The sequence below is a fragment of the Mirounga angustirostris genome, unplaced genomic scaffold (genome assembly GCF_029215605.1).
Source record: "Mirounga angustirostris isolate CCGP_5_RB_7025 unplaced genomic scaffold, mMirAng1.0.hap1 SCAF_6, whole genome shotgun sequence".
NCBI classification, from domain to species: Eukaryota; Metazoa; Chordata; class Mammalia; order Carnivora; family Phocidae; genus Mirounga; species Mirounga angustirostris.
The window spans coordinates 98,717,468-98,737,236 of record NW_026991714.1 but is presented as its reverse complement, the minus strand read 5'-3'; the positions used below and the strand labels follow the sequence as shown (position 1 = coordinate 98,737,236).

The 19,769-nt window shown below is 39.2% G+C and overlaps 1 protein-coding gene across 8 annotated transcripts in view; it reads right to left on the bottom strand.

Moving 5' to 3' along the window:
* Nucleotides 1-729: 729 nt before the first annotated feature.
* DDX50 (DExD-box helicase 50) overlaps nucleotides 730-19,769 on the bottom strand; it is a 37,980-nt gene continuing 18,940 nt past the window's right edge. For 6 of the 8 annotated variants that reach the window (XM_064594724.1, XM_064594726.1, XM_064594727.1 and 3 more), the window contains 7 exons: nucleotides 10,182-10,343; nucleotides 9,583-9,702; nucleotides 8,521-8,594; nucleotides 8,137-8,296; nucleotides 4,395-4,529; nucleotides 3,224-3,268; nucleotides 730-1,229 (listed from right to left, as the gene is read on the bottom strand). In XM_064594724.1, the coding sequence (XP_064450794.1) occupies nucleotides 951-1,229; nucleotides 3,224-3,268; nucleotides 4,395-4,529; nucleotides 8,137-8,296; nucleotides 8,521-8,594; nucleotides 9,583-9,702; nucleotides 10,182-10,343 (975 nt within the window). In that variant the 3' untranslated portion in view covers nucleotides 730-950. The remainder of the gene's footprint in view (nucleotides 1,230-3,223; nucleotides 3,269-4,394; nucleotides 4,530-8,136; nucleotides 8,297-8,520; nucleotides 8,595-9,582; nucleotides 9,703-10,181; nucleotides 10,344-19,769) is intronic. The other 2 variants (XM_064594725.1, XM_064594728.1) reach the window with 2 other exon arrangements.

Here is a 19,769-nt window from a genome sequence, read left to right as displayed (position 1 = left end):
AAATACTATCGTTCTCTCTTATTCCTATCCTCTGCCTGTCATATGCAAACCATACTAAACTAATTGTAGGTCCTCAGACTTCCTATGGTATTCTTTGGCTCTGGGTATCTGCATATGCTGTTCTCCCTGCCTGCAAACCCTCTCCCTTCTAAACTCTTCTTCCCACCATACACATACTTGCTTAGATCAACAGATACTGTTGTTTAACTTCTTCTTTTGGGTATCACCACTTGTAAGCCTTTCTGACTCCAAGACTGGTTTGGTGCACCCCAACTAGGTCCTTAGCATTCCATACCTACCTATTTTACTCCTTAGATGTTAATCTCACTCATAATTGCTTGACTGTCTTTAGACTGTAAGTTCCTTGAGGATAGTGCTATGCCTTGTGCACCACTATATCCCTAATGATTAACATAGTGATAGGCACACAGTAGACTTCAATCATTATCTGGTGAATAAATTATTGAGTGTACAGTGCTTGCACACCCTTTTAATGAACTATATATAGAATTTAAATGCTACACCTAACCAATCAAGTCACCAGTTTCTACAGCCCTTCAATGTAGAAGGGATTTCTTATTTTCTACCACGTATCCTATGGAAGGAATGACCTGAATACAAATACACTACATTTTGCAAAATGCAAGTTATCTTAAGTAAAACTAATTTGACTGTTCTGTTTTAGAAGAACCTGTAGAAGATTACATTGACAAAATTCTTAACGCACAGTGAAAAGAGACAATAAAAGGAGTTTTTTTATTCAAAGGTATAACTGGATAAGTAGATTTGTTTACAACCATTCTTGCGAAATACTTTTTAAAAAAATATGACCAACTTCTTTGCAAAGAGCAGACACATACCTCAACTATGATGACCTAATTTTTGGTGGATAATGTACATGATTAGGCAGAAATAGGCAAGCTCACACTGGTAGATTAACTATCAAATACTCAGTCAAAACTCCGTTTGTGGACCCCGCTTCTTGATCGATTTCTATTCCCACTTCGTCTTCTACCATCTTGTCGACTTCCTGACCGACTTCCCTGTCGACTCTGTCTACCTGACCGGCCACCAGATCGACCACCTGACCGGCCCGACCGGCCGGACCGGCCACTTGACCAGCCACTCCTCTGCCTGGAGTTAGAAGATGTGTTTCCATCATAATATTCTTCAATTTCGGGTAACTTGGCTGGCAATGAAAGTATCCAGTCTGAATCATGCCACTCTGCCTGTTGGGGGAATTTAGAGGATTAATATAAATGCAAAATGGAAACCATAAGCAAGCATATGAGTACAGAAAATTCTTTTTTAATATCCATCATCTATTAGCTAAAGGCCATCTATCCATTTAAATTCAAAGTATCTGAAACAAAACTGAAAACAAGAAAACAAAAACAAAAACATATTCAAAGCTCATTCATTAAAGTTCCTAAATTTTAGTGTTAGGAGAAACTCTCAGGCTCATTTTGAGACTCATAATTTCACACTCAGTTTATACATTCTAAAAGAGAGCACACTGGGGCGCCTGGGTGGCTCAGTCAGTTGAGCATCCGACTCTAGATTTTGGCTCAGGTCATCATCTCAGGGTTATGAGATCGAGCCCTGCATCAGGCTCTGCACTCAGTGGGGAGTCTGCTTGAAATTCTCTCTCCCTCTTCCTCTGCTCCTCCCCCCCACTCTCACACACTCCCTCTCAAATAAATATTTTTTAAAAATTAAAATTAAAAAATAGGGGCGCCTGGGTGGCTCAGTTGGTTAAGCGACTGCCTTCGGCTCAGGTCATGATCCTGGAGTCCCGGGATCGAGTCCCGCATCGGGCTCCCTGCTCGGCAGGGAGTCTGCTTCTCCCTCTGACCCTCCTCCCTCTCATGCTGTCTCTCATTCTCTCTCTGTCTCAAATAAATAAATAAAATCTTTAAAAAAAAAAAAAATTAAAAAATAAATAAGAGAGCACTGATTTCTTGGCACAAAACAAGCAGGCCACTAATAAGCAGTGCACTGCTTTCAGTGGTTATATTGACAGAAGCAAGAAGTGAGAGCTAATGATGGAGACTAAAAACCTGTTGAAAATATGTAGCCACTGGAAATAATTTGGTATCGGAGTAAAGAACTCAAGATTATGCGAATCAGCAGCTCACAAGAGCATCACCATGTTATATCCTACTACATTAACTATTATTGTGATCATGAGTTGTCAAGGAAAGTGAATATTAAAATACCCTGTTGAGGGGGCACCTGGGTGGCTCAGTTGGTTAAGCTACTGACTCTTGATTTCAGCTCAGGTCATGGTCTCAGGGTCGTGAGATCGAGCCCCGAGCTGGGCTCCGCACTCGACGGGAAGTCTGCTTGAAGATTCTCTCTCTCCCTCTTCCTCTGCCCCTCCCCCTGCTCGCGCTCTCTCTAATAAATAAATAAATCTTTAAAAAAAAAAAAGTGTCCCTAATAGTTAGGTATACGGAAATATTTATGGGTTGAAATGATAGAATACCTACAATCTGTTTCAAAAGAATACATACAATTCTTAAACCCCTTCATCTGTTTCACCCAAACTGCCACCCACCTCCCCTCTGGCAACTACTAGTTTGTCTCTGTATTTAAAAATCTATTTTTTTTGGCTCTTTTTTCCTTTGTTCATTTGTTTTGTTTCTTAAATTCCACGTATGAGTGAAGTCATATGGTATTTGTTTTTGTCTTAATCTTACTTTGTGTAAAATAAAAAATTATAAAAATTTATTTAAGCACACCAGGTGTCATATGGAAGTGTTGAATCACTGTGTTGTACACCTGAAACTAATGTAACACTGGATGTTAACTATACTGGAATTTTTAAGTTTATTTAAGCATTAAATAAAATATTGTTGTCACTTTCTCCTAGTATAATATGGAAGAGAAAGAGACAAAGCTGAGTTTGAAAAAAAAAAAAGCATACATACAGGAGAGTGGGAAAATGGATGGAAATGACATGAAACCATAAAACAAACTGGCTATGAGCTGATCATTGTTGAAGCTGGGTGATGGGTACATGAATATTCATTATGCAATTCTGTTTTTTATATTTGAAATTATTCATAATAAAAATGTTTTAAATTATGATACAGACTAGATATATTACATTAAGGAATGTTAACTGATTTCGGCATAATAATGATATTGTCACTTTTTAAAAATTCCTATTTTTAGAGAAACACACTCAATTATTTAACAGATAAAATTTTAGAAATACCTGTAACCTTTCTGACTCAGTTGTGGGAACATCAAAGCAAACACCCTAAAAGCAAAATGAAAACATTTTTATTCAAATGCAGATGAGTTGATTTTTTACCAATACACTAATACTTGCTGGTAATTTTATAGTAGCTAAAAAAGGGGAAAAGATAGGGTGTGCCCCATGAATGTTTGTAAGATTAAAAACAGCTAACATATAATAATGCATGACACAGAGTGGCTGCTTATTGTATTTTCTAAGTTTGAAAAGTAAACACAGTATCTAACAGGAATCTACTACTACTACTACTACTACTAAGAATCTAGAGTATTCTTCAGAAAAGTTCTTGTAGACACTGTAACGTTTAATGTATAAATTCCTTGAAAAATTTAGTGCCGAAAAGTTTGTTTCTATCCTGAAGAGCTGCAGTGTTTATCAGATAATAAGAATGGTATAACCCAAGATGTTTCTTTTTTGGACCTGGTTGCCAATAAATTGAAAGTTAATTTAATTCTCAAGTAAGGCAACTAGTTTGGCTTAAGGATCTTGTTATATTTTTCCCTCCCCTCCACATTTTTTCTGAATGAGTATATTTGTCTCATACTTGCCACAAAACATTCTTGATGGTAACAGTAAACTTTGAGAAATGATTCTTTCTAATAAACAATCAAGATAATAAATTCTAGACTAGAATAAGCCTATGTAGTAAAGTTAGATAAGTATCTTTTTCAAACCATTAAAGAAACAGAGTCACTAAGATTAGAGATGGTTTTAACTTTGTTATTTCAAAAATGTATTAAAATACTAACTTACTTACTTATCCTCATTAACAACCAATAGAGGCCACTTAAAAGTCAATATTGAGTATTCTCTAAATAACAGAGTTGTTTAGCTATTGAAATCATAAGTTATTTAGTCATAGAATAAAACACCACACATAACCACACACAGTATGTATCCAAGAGCAGAAACCTGGATAACTTGGTTATTATACAAACTAAGCAGGATGACTTACAGCTTTCTAGAGGAATGGGTTATTTACATAACTCCCCAAATTTACAACGGGAAACAAACTATCACACAAGAAAACTGTATTATTCATCTCATTAGACTTCAAAAAAAGAAAGAACAAAATCTGTTGGACATTTAGAGTTGACTGAAAAGCTTTTCCTTGTCTAGAAAAACCTACCATATTTCCTTTTAGGAGGCACATTCTGGTAATTTGGGAGACAGCATTACTACTCAGCTTTCTGTTAAGTTCTTTCCATGCACAGCTGATATCCTGTATTTCTTCTGGGCTTTCCAAAGTCATGGTGACAAACCCCTTAAGAAATAAAAGTCACATTATCTTTGGAAAAAAAGCAGCAGCAGCAGGACAATGAAGTTCTAACTCTACAGCCCTTCATGACGTCACTGTACAGTTCTCATGAGCCATCAGTATAACATGGCTGCCAAAACAAGTAACTTTTTTTAAATAAAGATTTTATTTATTTATTTGATAGAGCAAGAAAGGGCACAAGCAGGGGGAGCGGCAGGCAGAGGGAGAAGCAGGCTCCCCGCTGAGCAGGGAGCCCGATGCGGGGCTTGTTCCAAGAACCCGAGGATCATGACCTGAGCCAAAGGCAGATGCTTAACCGACTGAGCCACACAGGCATCCCAAATATAACTTCTTTAAAACTATATTAATAGAAGACTAATGTTTACAGATCATTCTTCTTTGTATTTCTGTAAAGACTATATATTTAATTCTAACCAACATGCTTTAAGAGATAATTAAACTAGAGCACCAGAGAAAAGATAAAGTAGTGAAGAACTGAGGAAATGCTGAAAGAGTCAAAGTTAGCTTGGAGTGGAAAAACAAGAAGACATAGATCTCTTTAAACTTTTGAAGGACTATTACATATCCAAAAATTACTTGTTCCGTAAAACTTCACTAGACAGCAAAAGGATCAACATGAAGAAGATACAGGAAGGGATTCATCTAATAATTTTGTCTTTTTTTAAGTCAGCTCTACACCCAACATGGGGCTTGAACTCACAACCGCAAGATCAAGAGTGGCATGCTTTATTGACTGAGCCAGCCAGGAGCCCCTCATCTAACAAATATCTGAGTGTCCCCTATATATGTGCCAGAGACTATAGTAAGTGCTAGAGATTCAGCAGTAAATAGTCCTTTGTCTCATGCAGGTTACATTCTAGTGTTGGGGGTGGGGATGGTGGGGATGAGGTGGGGTAGACAGTAAACAAATAAGCAAATACGTCAAATGCCAGATAGTAATAAGCATCATAAAGAAAAATACAGCAGGGCAAGGGAATAGAGAGTAAAGGGGAAGGTAAGCTATTTTAGACAGGGTGATCAGGAAAGACCTCTCTGATGTGGTGATATTTGAAGAGAGACCTAAATAAAGTGAAGGAGGAAGCCATGCGGTAAAAAGAAGGAACATCTGAAACAGTGCAAGTGCAAAGGTCTTGTGCAGGAGTAGGTTTATGTTCGAGTAACAGGTAGGTTAGGGTAGCCGAAACAAGCAAGGACAGAGTGATAAGAGATGATGTCAAAGAAGTACCACTAATACAGTTTCTAAGATATTTAATCAGAAGTTAAGATAACCCATCTGCCAAAGAGGGATTCTTTTATTAGATAAGGGTTGGGAATAAATGATCTCTTAGGTACTTCTTAGCTCTAAAGGCTATCTTAATATTTTCCTAAAAGATATGGCTTAAGTATTTTCTTTAGAAGTACTTGATGGGGCACCTGGGTGGCTCAGTCGGTTAAGCATCTGCCCTTGGCTCAGGTCATGATCTCAGGGTCCTGGGATCGAGCCCCGCGTAAGGCTCCCTGCTCGGCGGGGCATCTGCTTTTCCCTCTGCCTCTCCCTGTGGCTTGTGCTTTCTCTCTTGCTCACTCTCTCTCAAATAAATACATAAAATCTTAAAAAAAAAAAAAAGTACTTGGTGGGTTACTAGAGAAAGGGTACTTGCTCACTGCTAAAGCATTACCCCACAAATCACTAATTACAAAGAGTAAAAGATACCTTTACAATGGGACTATAGGGCAGTTTCCATTGTAAACAAGTGATCAAACTAAGCATTATTAGTACTAGAACAATCTGACATTATATGCCTCCTACTGTGATATGGTATAAAGTACATAATATCACCCATAAGGGTACTTTGGCCCAAACAGTTTAAACTGAATGTAAAATCAAGCTTTGATTTTACTTCCAGTTTATAGGAAAGGCTGAATAAAGGCAAAAGTTAAATGATGTATGAAAAGAAAACCAGAAAAATCCAGGTAAGAAATTCTAGACTCTGATCTACACAACTAATCTACACTCTTCAAAAAATTAATCAAATTAATAAAAAATGATGGGAAAACAGTTCCAGATTAAGAGAAGCATAACACCAAATATAACATATGAACTTGAATTGGATCCTGAATTTTTTTTTTTTTTTTTTAGATTTTATTTATTTGAAAGAGAGAAAGAGAGCACATGCACATGCACAAGTGCGTGCATGGGGACGGCGGCAGGGGGCCAGATGGAGAGAGACAGGCAGACTCCATGCTGAGTGCATAGTCCAACATGGAGCTCAATCTCACAAATCTGAGGATCCAGATGTTTTTTAAAGATACACAGTGTGGGCGCCTGGGTGGCTCAGTTGGTTAAGCGACTGCCTTCGGCTCAGGTCGTTGATCCTGGAGTCCCGGGATCGAGTCCCGCATCAGGCTCCCTGCTCAGTGGGGAGTCTGCTTCTCCCTCTCCCGCTCCCCCCTCTTGTGCTCGCTCTCTCTGATTCTCTCTCTTAAATAAATAAAAATCTTAAAAAATAATAATAATAAAATAAATAAAGATACACAGTGTGAGGGGCGCCTGGGTGGCTCAGTCTGTTAAGTGTCTGCCTTTGGCTCAGGTTGTGATCTCAGGGTCCCGGGATTGAGCCCCGTGTCAGGCTCCCTGCTCAGTGGGGAGTCTGCTTCTCCCTCTCCCCCAGTTCATGCTCTCTCTCTCACATAAATAAAATCTTTAAAAAAATATAAATAAAATAAAATAAATAAAAAATAAAGATACGCTGTTGGGGGGGGCATCTCGGTGGCTCAGTGAGTTAAGGCATCTGACTCTTGGTTTCGGCTCAGGCTCTGGTCTTAGGGTCGTGGGATGGAGCCCTGCATCAGGCTCTGCTCTGGGTGTGGAGCCTGCTTGGGATTCTCCCTCTCCCCCGCTGCTCAAGCTCTTTCTCTCAAAAAAAAAGAAAAAAAAAAAAGATACATAGTGGCAGGGGGTGGGGGGAGAGCTGGGACACATGAAGTCACCCCCAGCAAAATTACATTTGACTAAACCATCAATACTTGCCAGAGAGAAAACATTAGACACCCCAGATGTACTCCCATATACTATACCAAATTGTCACATGCAAGTTTACCTGCCCTGACCTTTTTGTTCTCCTCTTCCACCAACTCTCCCTCTTTCTCTCAATCTCTCTGTCCCCACCCAGACATCAGAGAGCTTTCTTGCTGAGAGGTCCTGTTATCCAGAGATTCTCCTCACTTATACCTTGATGAGTAGTAAATCTTTGAACTACTTGCAACCAATGGGTCTGGTGTGGTTTGTTTTGACATCTGATACTAACCCAGCAGGGGGGCCAGGTAAGGTGGTGTCAAACTACACACATACCCCACCCGCACACACATAGCCGCTCAACATATACAGGTAATCCTAACTTTGCATGGCACTGTGTTAAATGCACAGAATCTATGCTTTGATTTGCATGGTTCCATGGCAACTTACAAAATAAAGAATAGGGTCTGGTGTGTAAGTTTTAGTTAATACAGTACTGTGCAAAGTGAAAGTCTCCTGTCTTTCTCTCAGATGGATTATCTATGGTTCAATTTTAATCTTTTCTCAATCATACATGATTTTCTCACAGATTTCTACCTTATCAGAGGTGATCAAAGATCGTGGTTCAAAACTTGATGCACCAGAGATGTGGGCTAATGCTGCAGCCAATGCATCCACTGCCCCTTTCTCTTCTATCAATCTCTGAGCTGATGGTCGGAAAAAATCAACAGCAGCATAAGAAACGGAAGCCAGAGACCTATGGTTTAAAAATAGTAAATTTTCTTGGTCAAGACAAAGGTAAAAGATTAAAGATAAGAGAATGAATGGGAAAAGAAAGAGCAACGTTTTCGTATTTTAACATAACTAAAAGTCTGCTGGTAAAACTGGTGATTAAGTTTTCTGATATTTGAACTAGGAGAGCTTAAAGATGAATAGCCTAATACAAAAGAAAAACTTATTCAGCAAGTTCAGAAAGCATACCTGATGGCATCCATGCTTTTAGATTTAACTAAATCCATTGTAGAAGGAACACCTACACGTTTAAAAGTAATTCCCTGAAAATGAAAGAATTACATTAAAGAAAAATGGAAGTCTTTACAATTAATTCCTAAATTCATATAGTTTGTTGAATTTCCATTTCTTGGACTTAAAGATTTCCAAGCCCCAGTAGATCAAAAGACCTGCTTTTTCTAATAAATCATCAATTACAAATTCTAGGAAGAAGAAAAAAAATTTAATTGCCCTTAGTTACAATCATGAAATTTCACTTGCAAAATAAAGCTGATTCCAAAAAAGGAAAAAAGATGCTCATCACCTCTATCAACTTTTTTTTCTTATTACCCTATCTCATTTTACAAAGTAGATGAAATAGTGTTTAAAAACACACATCATGGGGCGCCTGGGTGGCTCAGTTGGTTAAGCGACTGCCTTCGACTCAGGTCATGATCCTGGAGTCCCGGGATCGAGTCCCGCATCGGACTCCCTACTCAGCAGGGAGTCTGCTTCTCCCTCTGATCCTCCCCCCCTCTCATGCTCTCTCTGTCTCATTCTCTCTCTCAAATAAATAAATAAAATCTTAAAAAAAAAAAAAAAAAAAAACATCATGAAAATAGGAAAAAATGTAAAATACCACACACACACACACAAAACAAGCCAAAAAAATGTATATAATTTCTTATAGAAACTGGCCATGTACCATCATTACTCAATATAATCTTAACAAATACACCAAGACTATGGCAGTCACCCCTTTATAATGCTAGACTATGAGATACTGAAATCACAATGCACTTCTGATTTTAGAATCAAGGGAGAAACTCAAGGGAAAAATGAGAAAGTCAGCTCTTCTGTCTTCACAATAAAAGCTGTATCAAAACAAAGTCTTGCAGCTCCTATAAATTTAGCTCTCCACATGCTTCACATCCAAATGCAGCTTAAACTGAGAAAAGTTGTAAGCATCTATTTGTGAGAACAAATATAAAAAGAACTCTTTTCTAAGACATCATTTAGATAATAAGACTGAAATAATTTAATTCTACTTACTGCTTTTTGTTCCACATATCTTAGTTGACCTCTTTCTCTGGGTTGATAAAAACATATGCAAATCCCTGTCCGGCCAGCTCTACCTGTTCGTCCAGAACGATGAATATAGGACTCAACATCCTGAAAATAAAAAGAGGCAATACATTTTTTTAAATCTGGCAAAAAAAAAAAAAAAATCTGGCAAGTGACAGTCATTCCAACAACCAAATAATAACGCTAACAATAACAAAACTACTACTACCAATGATAACATTTTTATTTCAAACCTATTGCTCTTTCAATATCCCGAAGAAATTTTATGCTGAATTTTTGGATTAAAAGGAATAGGATTTAAAATCTTTTTATCCACCTCATCCCAGGGCTCTTCATATGACAACTTTTTATAATCCCTTTGCATGATTCCATGCTTCAAATCCAAATAAAGAAGTTAATCATTTGCTAAGGCATCAGATTCTGACCAATTTAACACTACATTAGTAAAAAATGGCTAACAGCAAGAACAGATAACATATTTTTCATATCCCAAGCAATATCTTATAAATAAAATAGCAATTTACACAGCTGTTCTTATATTCCCTAAATAAAATTTCATTTCTTACCTGGGGAGGAGAACTTTGAATCACCAGATCAACCTCAGGAATGTCCAAACCACGGGCAGCCACATTGGTTGCCACCAAAACTTTAAAACTACCTTCTCTGAAGCCTTTCAGTGTAATTTCTCTTTGTGACTGTGCAATGTCCCCATGTAAACATTGGGCATTCTATTTGAAAAAAGGGAAAAAGTAAGTGTACAACTCACACTTGTAATTAATAGCACCCTAACACCATGTAGTCTGTGCTCTTTGTTGTTGTTTTTTAAAGATTTTATTTATTTATTTGACAGAGAGAGACACAGTGAGAGAGCAAACACAAGCAGAGGGAGCGGGAGAGGGAGAAGCAGACCTCCCACCAAGCAGGGAGCCCGATGTGGGGCTTGATCCCAGGACCCTGGGATCATGACCTGAGCCAAAGGCAGACGCTTAACGAAGTAATCTCTACACCCAACATGGGACTCAAACTCATTACCTGAAGATCAAGAATCAGACGGTTCACTGACTAAGCCAGCCAGGTGCCCCAATATTCTTAGTTTCTGATAATTATAGTAATGCATGCTTATCATTCAAAAAGACCAAATGTTACAGAAAATATTTAACACAGGGTGCCGGGGTGGCTCAGTCAGTTAAGCACCTGCCTTCGGCTCAGGTCATGATCTCAGGGTCCTGGGATCGAGCCGTGTCAGGCTCTCTGCTCAGCAGGGACTCTGCTTCTCCCTCTCCCTCTCCCTCTGCCACTCCCCCTGCTGTGCGTGCGTGCTCTGTCAAATAAATAAAATCTTACAAAAAAAAAAAAAATTTAACACAAAATGTAAAAGCTTCCCTCAATATCAGCCTCCTAATAATTCATTAACAGTTTGGTGAATATTCCTCCAGATATATTTTTTTAAAACACACATAGGGGCTCCAGGGTGGCACAGTGGGTTAAGCACCTCTGCCTTTGGCTCAGGTCACAATCCCAGAGTCCTGGGATCGAGGCCCACGTCGGGCTCCCTGCTTAACAGGGAGTTTGCGTCTTTCTCCCTCTGCCCCTTCCCCTGCTCATGCTCTCTCTCTTCCAAATAAATAAATAAATAAATCTTTAAAAAACCCAACATACACACACATACACAACCCACATGTAACAGCATACACTATAATTTATGCATTTACTTATAAAATGGGATCATACTACATAATCAGTTTTGAAACCTGCTTTACAAATTATCTTAGCTATTTTTCCACATCTAGAACTCTACTTCATTTTTTAAAAACTGTATATGATTTCATCATATGATATAGTACCATTTATTTCAGCACTATCCTATTGATGACCATTTGGATCATATCCAAAGTTTTCTTCACCTTTAGAAACAATACTACATTGTATGAACAATGTTGTACTTGTATCTCTGCCCGCCCACCCCGTCCCCGTATATGTGTATTTCAGGAGGACACATATCTAGAAGGTGAATTTCTAGGTCAAAATTATGAACATTTAACATTTTAATAGCTATTGCAAAACCGTGTTGTAAAATGAGGTTCTGGGGGTGGGGGGCACCTGGCTGGCTCAGTGGGAAGAACATGCAACTCTCAATCTGGGGGTTGTGAGTTTGAGCCCCACATTGAGTGTAGAGATTACTTAAATACATACATAAACTTAAGGAAAAAAAGGGTTGTGCCTATTTACTCTTCAACATTTACGAGTCTTTAGTTCATCCATACCCTACATCCATGTATATTATGAATCATTATAATCTTTGTGAATCTAATAGGCAAAAATGATTTCCCAATGTTGTTTTAATTTACATTTCTGTAATATTTAGTGAGGTTGAACCTATTTTTATACAATTGATATATTCTATTTGTACTGCAAATAATTTTTCTATTACAAACTAATGTCCTAGCATTCTAGCTATTAAAATTTAAAAGTTCAGGGGTGCCTATGTGGCGCAGTTGGTTGAGGACCTAACTCTTGGTTTCGACTCAGGTCGTGATCTCAGGGTCCTGGGATTGAGCCCCATGTCAGGCTCTGTGCTTGGTGCAGAGTCTGCTTGACACTCTCTCCCTCTCACTCTGCCTCTTCCCCCTGCTCGCTCTCTCTAAAATAAATAAAATCTCTAAAAAAATTTTTTTAATGTTTTAAAAGGTTCATAACAATGATTTAACCCTAACCCTAAAAAAATTTTTTTAATGTTTTAAAAGGTTCGTAACAATGATTTAACCCTAACCTTAGTAACTAAGCCTAATGCATTCATGAGTGAATTCACCGAGTACTTGCTATGCACCAGATTCTGGAACAATCATAAAGAAACAACCCCGGGACAGACAAGTTGACAGGCATTTTCAGTATAGTATGATATGTACTTTAACCAGGTGCAGGGTGCTACTGGAATACTTAAGGGGGAAACCTAACTTAATTTTGTTTAAGGGGAAGTCAGCACTGAAGGTAAGACCTGACATATAATAAGAACTAGTAGGTAAAAGGAAGAGCAGGAGGCTAGGGAGTTCTGGGCAGAAAAAAATTTCATACATAAACAGTGTGTCTGGGAACTACAAATATATGAATATTACTGAACCATAGTGTGAAAGGGGAAAGTGATGAGAGATGAAGCTGGAAAGGAATATGAATTTAATCCTGAGGACAACATGAACTGAGTGACTGGAAGCAGGAGATTATCATGAACATACTTGCATTGTAGAAGGAACACTCTGGTTATAATGTGTAGAATGTATTAGAAAAGGGAAAGGCAAAAGTCAGGGAGACCCTGGTAGCAGGCTCTTGTAGAAATCCAAAAGAGGTCAGTGGCCTCACCAAGGTAGTGGCAATGCCCATCTATTCATCCAATAAATATTTAGTGATCTACAACATGATCTAAGGATAAAATAGCAAACAAAAATAAGATCGCCTCCATCCTCACAGTCTATACTTTGGTAGGGGAGATGGAAACTAATCAAATAATGAGGCATGCAAATAAATTTAGCCAACAAGTGTAACTGATATTGCACCAGTCTAAGAGGCAAAGAGCATTTATTGATTTATTTTTAGAGAGGGAGAAGTGGGGAGGCAGAGGGAGAGAGAGAGAATCCCAAGCAGGCTCCACATGGAGCCTGACATGGGGCTTGATCTCACAACCCTGAGATGATGACCTGAGCTGAAATCAAGAGTCAGATGCTCAATTGACTGAGCCACCCAGGCACCCCATGGCAAAGAACATTTACAAGAGGACAATCTGACCTATTTTGGGGCAAGGAAGAATTCCCTGTAAGTGGTGCTCTGAATTTTTATCTGAAAGATGAGTAGGAGTTGCTAGGCAAGAAAGATTACAAGTTCAAGAGCCCTGTGGTGAGAGGAAACATGGCAAGTATGGAGAGCATGCAGAATGAGGAGAAAGTATGATAAAATGAAGCTGGAAAGGTAAGTAGGGACTAGGCCATAAATAAATTCAAGAACTATTGGTAGATGAAATTGGGAGGAGCTGGTGAAGGGAGGAGAAATGAAATATAAAGGAAAGAAACATTATACATGACTCCTAGATTTCAAGCTTCTGAAACAGTAGTAAGAAAGAAATAGACCATTTTGAGGGTGCCAGGGTGGCTCAGTTACGTGTCTGATTCTTAGTTTCGGCCCAGGCCATGATCTCATGGGTCATGGGGAGCCTGCCTGAGGAGTCTCTCCCTCTGCCCCTCCCCCCACTCTCACTCACACTTGCTCTAAGATAAATAAATCTTCAAAAAAAAAAAAAAGAAACGGACCATTTTATTTTAAAGATTTTATTTATTTATTTGACAGAGAGATACACAGCAAGAGAGGGAACAAAAGCAGGGGGAGTGGGAGAGGGAGAAGCAGGCTTCCTGCTCAGGGCTCGATCCCAGGACCCTGGGATCACGACCTGAGCCGAAGGCAGACGCTTATCGACTGAGCCACCCAGGCGCCCCTGAAACGGACTATTTTAAACCATGGGAGATAGAATCCAAAAATACTTTGTAGTTAACTGAACAGCAAATGGTAAGGAAGAAAAATCAAGGGTGATGTGTAGATTTCTGATGTAGTCTATGGGTAGATGTACCATTTAACAATAGGGAATGTTGGGAGCGCCTGGGTGGCTCAGTCTTTAAGCGTCTGCCTTTGGCTCAGGTCCTGATCCTGGGGTCCTGGGATCGAGCCCCGCACTGGGCTCCCTACTCAGGGGGAAGCCTGCTTCTCCCTCTCCTACTCTCCCTGCTGTGTTCCCTCTCTCGCTGTCTCTGTCAAATAAATAAATAAAATCTTAAAAAAAAACCAAAAACAAAACAATAGAGAATGTTGGAGACAGAATGGGTATAGGAAAATAGAAAAGAATGAATTCAATTTTAGGTACCCAATAATGGGTTGCGGTGTTTGTGGCCAGTAGGATAAACATAGGTCTAGATTCTGGAGACAGAGCTAACCTGGAAAAAGATTTAAACATTATCAGCATATGCACAAGAGCCATAGGAGTGATTAGTTATATGCATCTACATATGTAGCTATACTTCTTTATTTCTATACTTATTGTCTGCTTGCTGTTAAGAAAACCATTGTACTAAATGCTTTAAATAAATGACTTCATTTAAACCTTCAAAGTGGAAAAAATTTATTTTTAGTATCACTTATTTATTTATTTTGAGAGAGAGAGAGTAAGCAAGCGAGCATGTGAGCAGAGTGGGAAGGGACAGAGAGAGAGAGATAATCCCAAACAGGGATTCTGTGGAGCCTGACAGGGGGCTCGATCCCACCACCGAGATCATGACCTGAGCTGAAATCAAGAGTCAGATGCTTAACTGACTGAGCCACCCGGGTGCCCCATTAATATCACTTTTTAAAAGGGAAACATGGGCAAAGAAATATGGAGTGACTTCAAGGTTACACAGCTAGTAATACAACTGGGATTTAAACCCTAATATGTGTGACTCCAAAGTCTGTGATATAAATCACTATGCTCAGGAAGAATCCATCGAATGAGAAGAAACAAGTACAGACGTTAGATCTGTGAGGAATGCCAATATTTAAAGTATGAACAAGAATACAAAAAGAGGGGCACCTGGGTGGCTCAGATGGTTAAGCGTCTGCTTTCGGCTCAGGTCATGATTCCAGGGTCCTGGGATCGAGCCCCATGTCAGGCTCCTGGCTCAGCAGGGAGCCTGCTTCTCCCTCTCCCTCTGTCTCCCCCCACTGCTCATGCTCTCTCTATCTCTGTGTCTCAAATGAATAAATAAAATCTTAAAAAAAAAAAAAATACAAAAAGACCTCAACAAAACTGAGAAAGGTTAGCCAGAGAAGGAAGAAAACCTTTGTGATATCACAGAACCCAAAGTAAGAGAAATGCTCAAGAAAGGAAACATTATTACCTTACTGGTGTTTTAAGTCATAAACATACTTTAAAATAAATTGGATGGTTTTTCATAGTAAAATTTTCAAATCCACTTTTTAAAAAATTTTTAATTCAATTAACATATAATGTATTATTAGTTTAAGAGGTAGAGTTCAGTGATTCATCAGTCTTACACAATACCCAGTGCCCATTACATCATGTGCCCTCCCCATGTCCATTACCCAGTTACCCCATTCCCCTACCCCCCCTCAAAGTCACTTTTAAAAAATTTGATACAGGGCGCCTGGGTGGCTCAGTCGGTTAAGCGACTGCCTTCGGCTCAGGCCATGATCCTGGAGTTCCGGGATCGAGTGCCACATCAGGCTCCCTGCTCAGCCGGGAGTCTGCTTCTCCCTCTGACCCTCCTCCCTCTCGTGCTCTCTCTCATTCTCTCTCGCAAATAAATAAATAAAATCTTTTAAAAAATAAATAAATAAATAAATAAATAATTTGATACAGTAGCACCTGGGTGGCTCAGTCGATAAGCGTCTGCCTTCAGCTCAGGTCATGATCCTGGGGTCCTGGGATCAAGTCCCGCATCAGGCTCTCTGCTCAGCAGGAAGCCTGCTTCTGCTTCTCCCTCTCCCACTTCCCTGCCTGTGTTCCCTCTCTCTCTGTGTCTCTCTCTGTCAAATAAATAAAATCTTTAAAAAAAATTTGACACACTGATTTTTTTCACTTGATAATTAGTCCTAAGAAGGGACATAATACATTTATATTACCAGTGATGGTTTCCAGGTCTCCAACTTATGAGTAAATTATTTTCCAAAAGTTTGTGTGAATGCATGCGTGGGTGTGTGTATGTATGCATGTGATTGTTTAGAATTAAGAAAGCATTGTTCTGGGGCACCTGGGTGGCTCAGTTGTTAAGCGTCTGCCTTCGGCTCAGATCATGATCCCAGGGTCCTGGGATCCAGCCCCACATCCATCGGGCTCCCTGCTCAGCGGGAAGCCTGCTTCTCCCTCTCCCACTCCCCCTGCTTGTGTTCCCTCTCTCGCTGTCTCTCTGTCAAATAAATAAATAAGATCTTAAAAAAAAAAAAAAAAAAAGAAAGCATTGTTTTGGTAAAACCTGACCTTAAGAAAAAAATTACAGGGGGCCTGAGTGGCTCAGTTGGTTAAGCGACTGCCTTCGGCTCAGGTCATGATCCTGGAGTCCCGGGATCGAGTCCCGCATCGGGCTCACTGCTTGGCAGGGAGTCTGCTTCTCCCTCTGATCCTCCTCCCTCTCATGCTCTCTGTCTCTCATTCTCTCTCTCTCAAATAAATAAATAAATTCTTTAAAAAAAAAAAAAAGAAAAAAGAAAAAAAAGGAAAAAAATTACAATTTAAAAATAAAAAAAAAGAAACTAACCACTAAAATTCTCCCATTAGTCCCTAAAATCCTGTATCACTTATAATGATGTGCTACTACTACTTTTTACCTAAACAATAAACCAGCAGAGGAGAAACTGCATTGCTCTCAACCATAGAAGCTGGTTAGCATCCAGTAAGAGGGACATTCTCACCCAGTCTTTGCAGCAAGGCAAGTCCTCCCTATGAGATAAAACAATAGCTTCTGCAACACTATTGCTGCTGAGTGTTCTAAAGCAATAACAGGAAAGGTAAATCAACTACCCTTGATCACTTTCACTATTTAGCAATTGTCGTCCGTGTATACTGTATAAAGAGCTAAAACTATAGTCAGTTAAAATAATACTGGGGAAGATGTCGACAGCATAGTCTTTGAATCTCCAGTTCCCATATAAAAACAAACGGAGCAATTAGGATAACAAACTTAAAAATCCACAGACATCTATGACAAAAGTAAGAGACAAATATTTTCATGATTTCCAAAACATGAGCAGGTAGGGACAAGACCTGTATATATGGGGCAGGGGGGAGATTCGCTGGTCCTAAGAACAGATAATCCCTAGAAAGCACAATGGACCAATTTGAGAATAGCAGCTGAAACTAGGAGAGTTTTTGTACACTGAAGGGCGACTGTCAGGATCCAGAGGTAAGGTCTGAAAGAGGCTGGAGCAGCTGGACCCTTTATGAACTTTCAAAATTTATAAACCAATGCTCCCTTGCCAGGACAAAGCCCCACAGTAAGGAGAAAGGGTTGAAGCTAGGATCCAAACTGAGGATGCCAGGGATCACAGAAGCAAAGGAAAAGAAGATCCAGATAAAAATGAGGGAAAAGACAGCCAGAGCTCAGAAAGTAGGAGATCTTTTCTTTTTTAAACAGCTTTATTGAGATATAATTTACACACCAAACAATAACAGAAGTAGCAGCTCTACAGCTGTGAAGCTTGAAAACTATTCTGACCCATGCCTCCCCATTTAAAGTTCATAAAGATTAATTTCACCCAAGGGGTGACTGGCTGGCTGAGTCAGTACAGCATGCGACTCTCGATCTTAGGGTTGAGTTTGAGCCCCACGTTGGGTATAGAGATTACTTAAAAAAAAAAAACTTAAAAAAAAAAAGATTAATTTCACCTAAAAATGAGCAATAGTAAAGATCACAATTCCTAACACCAAAAAACCCCAAATAATCCAATTAAAAAATGGGCAAAAGACATGAACAGACATTTCTCCAAAGACATACAAATAGATGGTCAACAGACACATGAAAAGATGCTTAATATCACTCATGACCAGGGAAATGTAAATCAAAACTACAATGAAATATCACCCTACACTGTCAGAATACCTAAAATCAAAAACACAAGAATCAGCAGGTGGCAAGGATGTAGAGAAAAAGGAACCCTTGTGTACTGTTCGTAGGAATGCAAACTGGTGCAGCCGTTGTGGAAAACAGTATGGAGGTTCCCTGAAAAGCTGAAAACAGAGCTACCCTATGACCCAGCAATTGCAATACGGGTATTTACCCCAAAGATACAAATGTAGTGATCTGAAGGGGCACGTGCACCCCACTGTTTATAGCAGCAATGTCCACAATAGCCAAACTATGGAAAGAGCCTAGATGTCCATCGACAGATGAATGGATAAAGAAAATGTGGAATATATATATATATATATATATATATATATATATATATATATATACACACACAATGGAATGTTATGCAGTCATCAAAAAATGAACTCTTGCCATTTGCAATGACGTGGATGGAACTAGAGGGTATTATGCTAAGCAAAATAAGTCAATCAGAGAAAGACAATTATCATATGATCTTGCTGATATGTGGAATTAGAGGAACAAGGCAGAGAATCATGGGGGAAGAGAGGAAAAAATAAAACAGTATGAAACCAGAGAGGGAGACAAACCATAAGAGACTCTTAATCTCAAGAAACAAACTGAGGGTTGCTGGAGTGGAGGAGGGTGGGAAGGATGGGGTGGCTGGGTGATGGACACTGGGGAGGGTATGTGCTATGATGAGCGCTGTGAATTGGGTAAGACTGATGAATCACAGACCTGTACCCCTGAAACAAATAATACATTTTATGTTAATTAAAAAATAAATTAAGGGGCACCTGGGTGGCTCAGTCGTTAAGCATCTGCCTTCGGCTCAGGTCATGATCCCAGTGTCCTGGGATCGAGCCCCACATCGGGCTCCCTGCTCCGCAAGAAGCCTGCTTCTCCCTCTCCCACTCCCCCTGCTCGTGCTCCTTCTCTCGCTGTGTCTCTCTCTCTGTCAAATAAATAAATAAAATCTTTAAAAAAAAAAAAAAAGTTAGAAATAGAGGCTACCTAAGCTACCCTAAGATCCAGTAATTGTACTACTGGATATTTACCCCAAAAATACAAAACACTAAATCAAAGGGATACATGCATCCTTGTTTATTACAGCATTATTTACAACAGCCAAACTATGGAAGCAGCCCAAGTGTCCACTGACAGATGAATGGATAAAGGAGATATGGTATGCATATACAATGAAATATTATTCAGCCATAAAAAAAGAACAAAATCTTACCATTTGCAACATGGATGGAGCTGGAGAGTATGATGCTAAGTGAAATGAGTCAGAGAAGGACAAATACCGTATGATTTTACTCATATATGGAATTTAAGAAAACAAATAAACAAAGAAAAAAAAGAAAAAAAGGGAGAAAGATAAACCAAGAAACAAACTCTTAAATACAGAGAACAAACAGATAGTTACCAGAGGGGAGGAGAGTTGGGGGAGGGGTGAAACAGATGATGTGGATTAAAGATGCTCATCATCATGAGCACTAAGTAATGCATAGAATAGGTGAATCCTGTACTGTACAC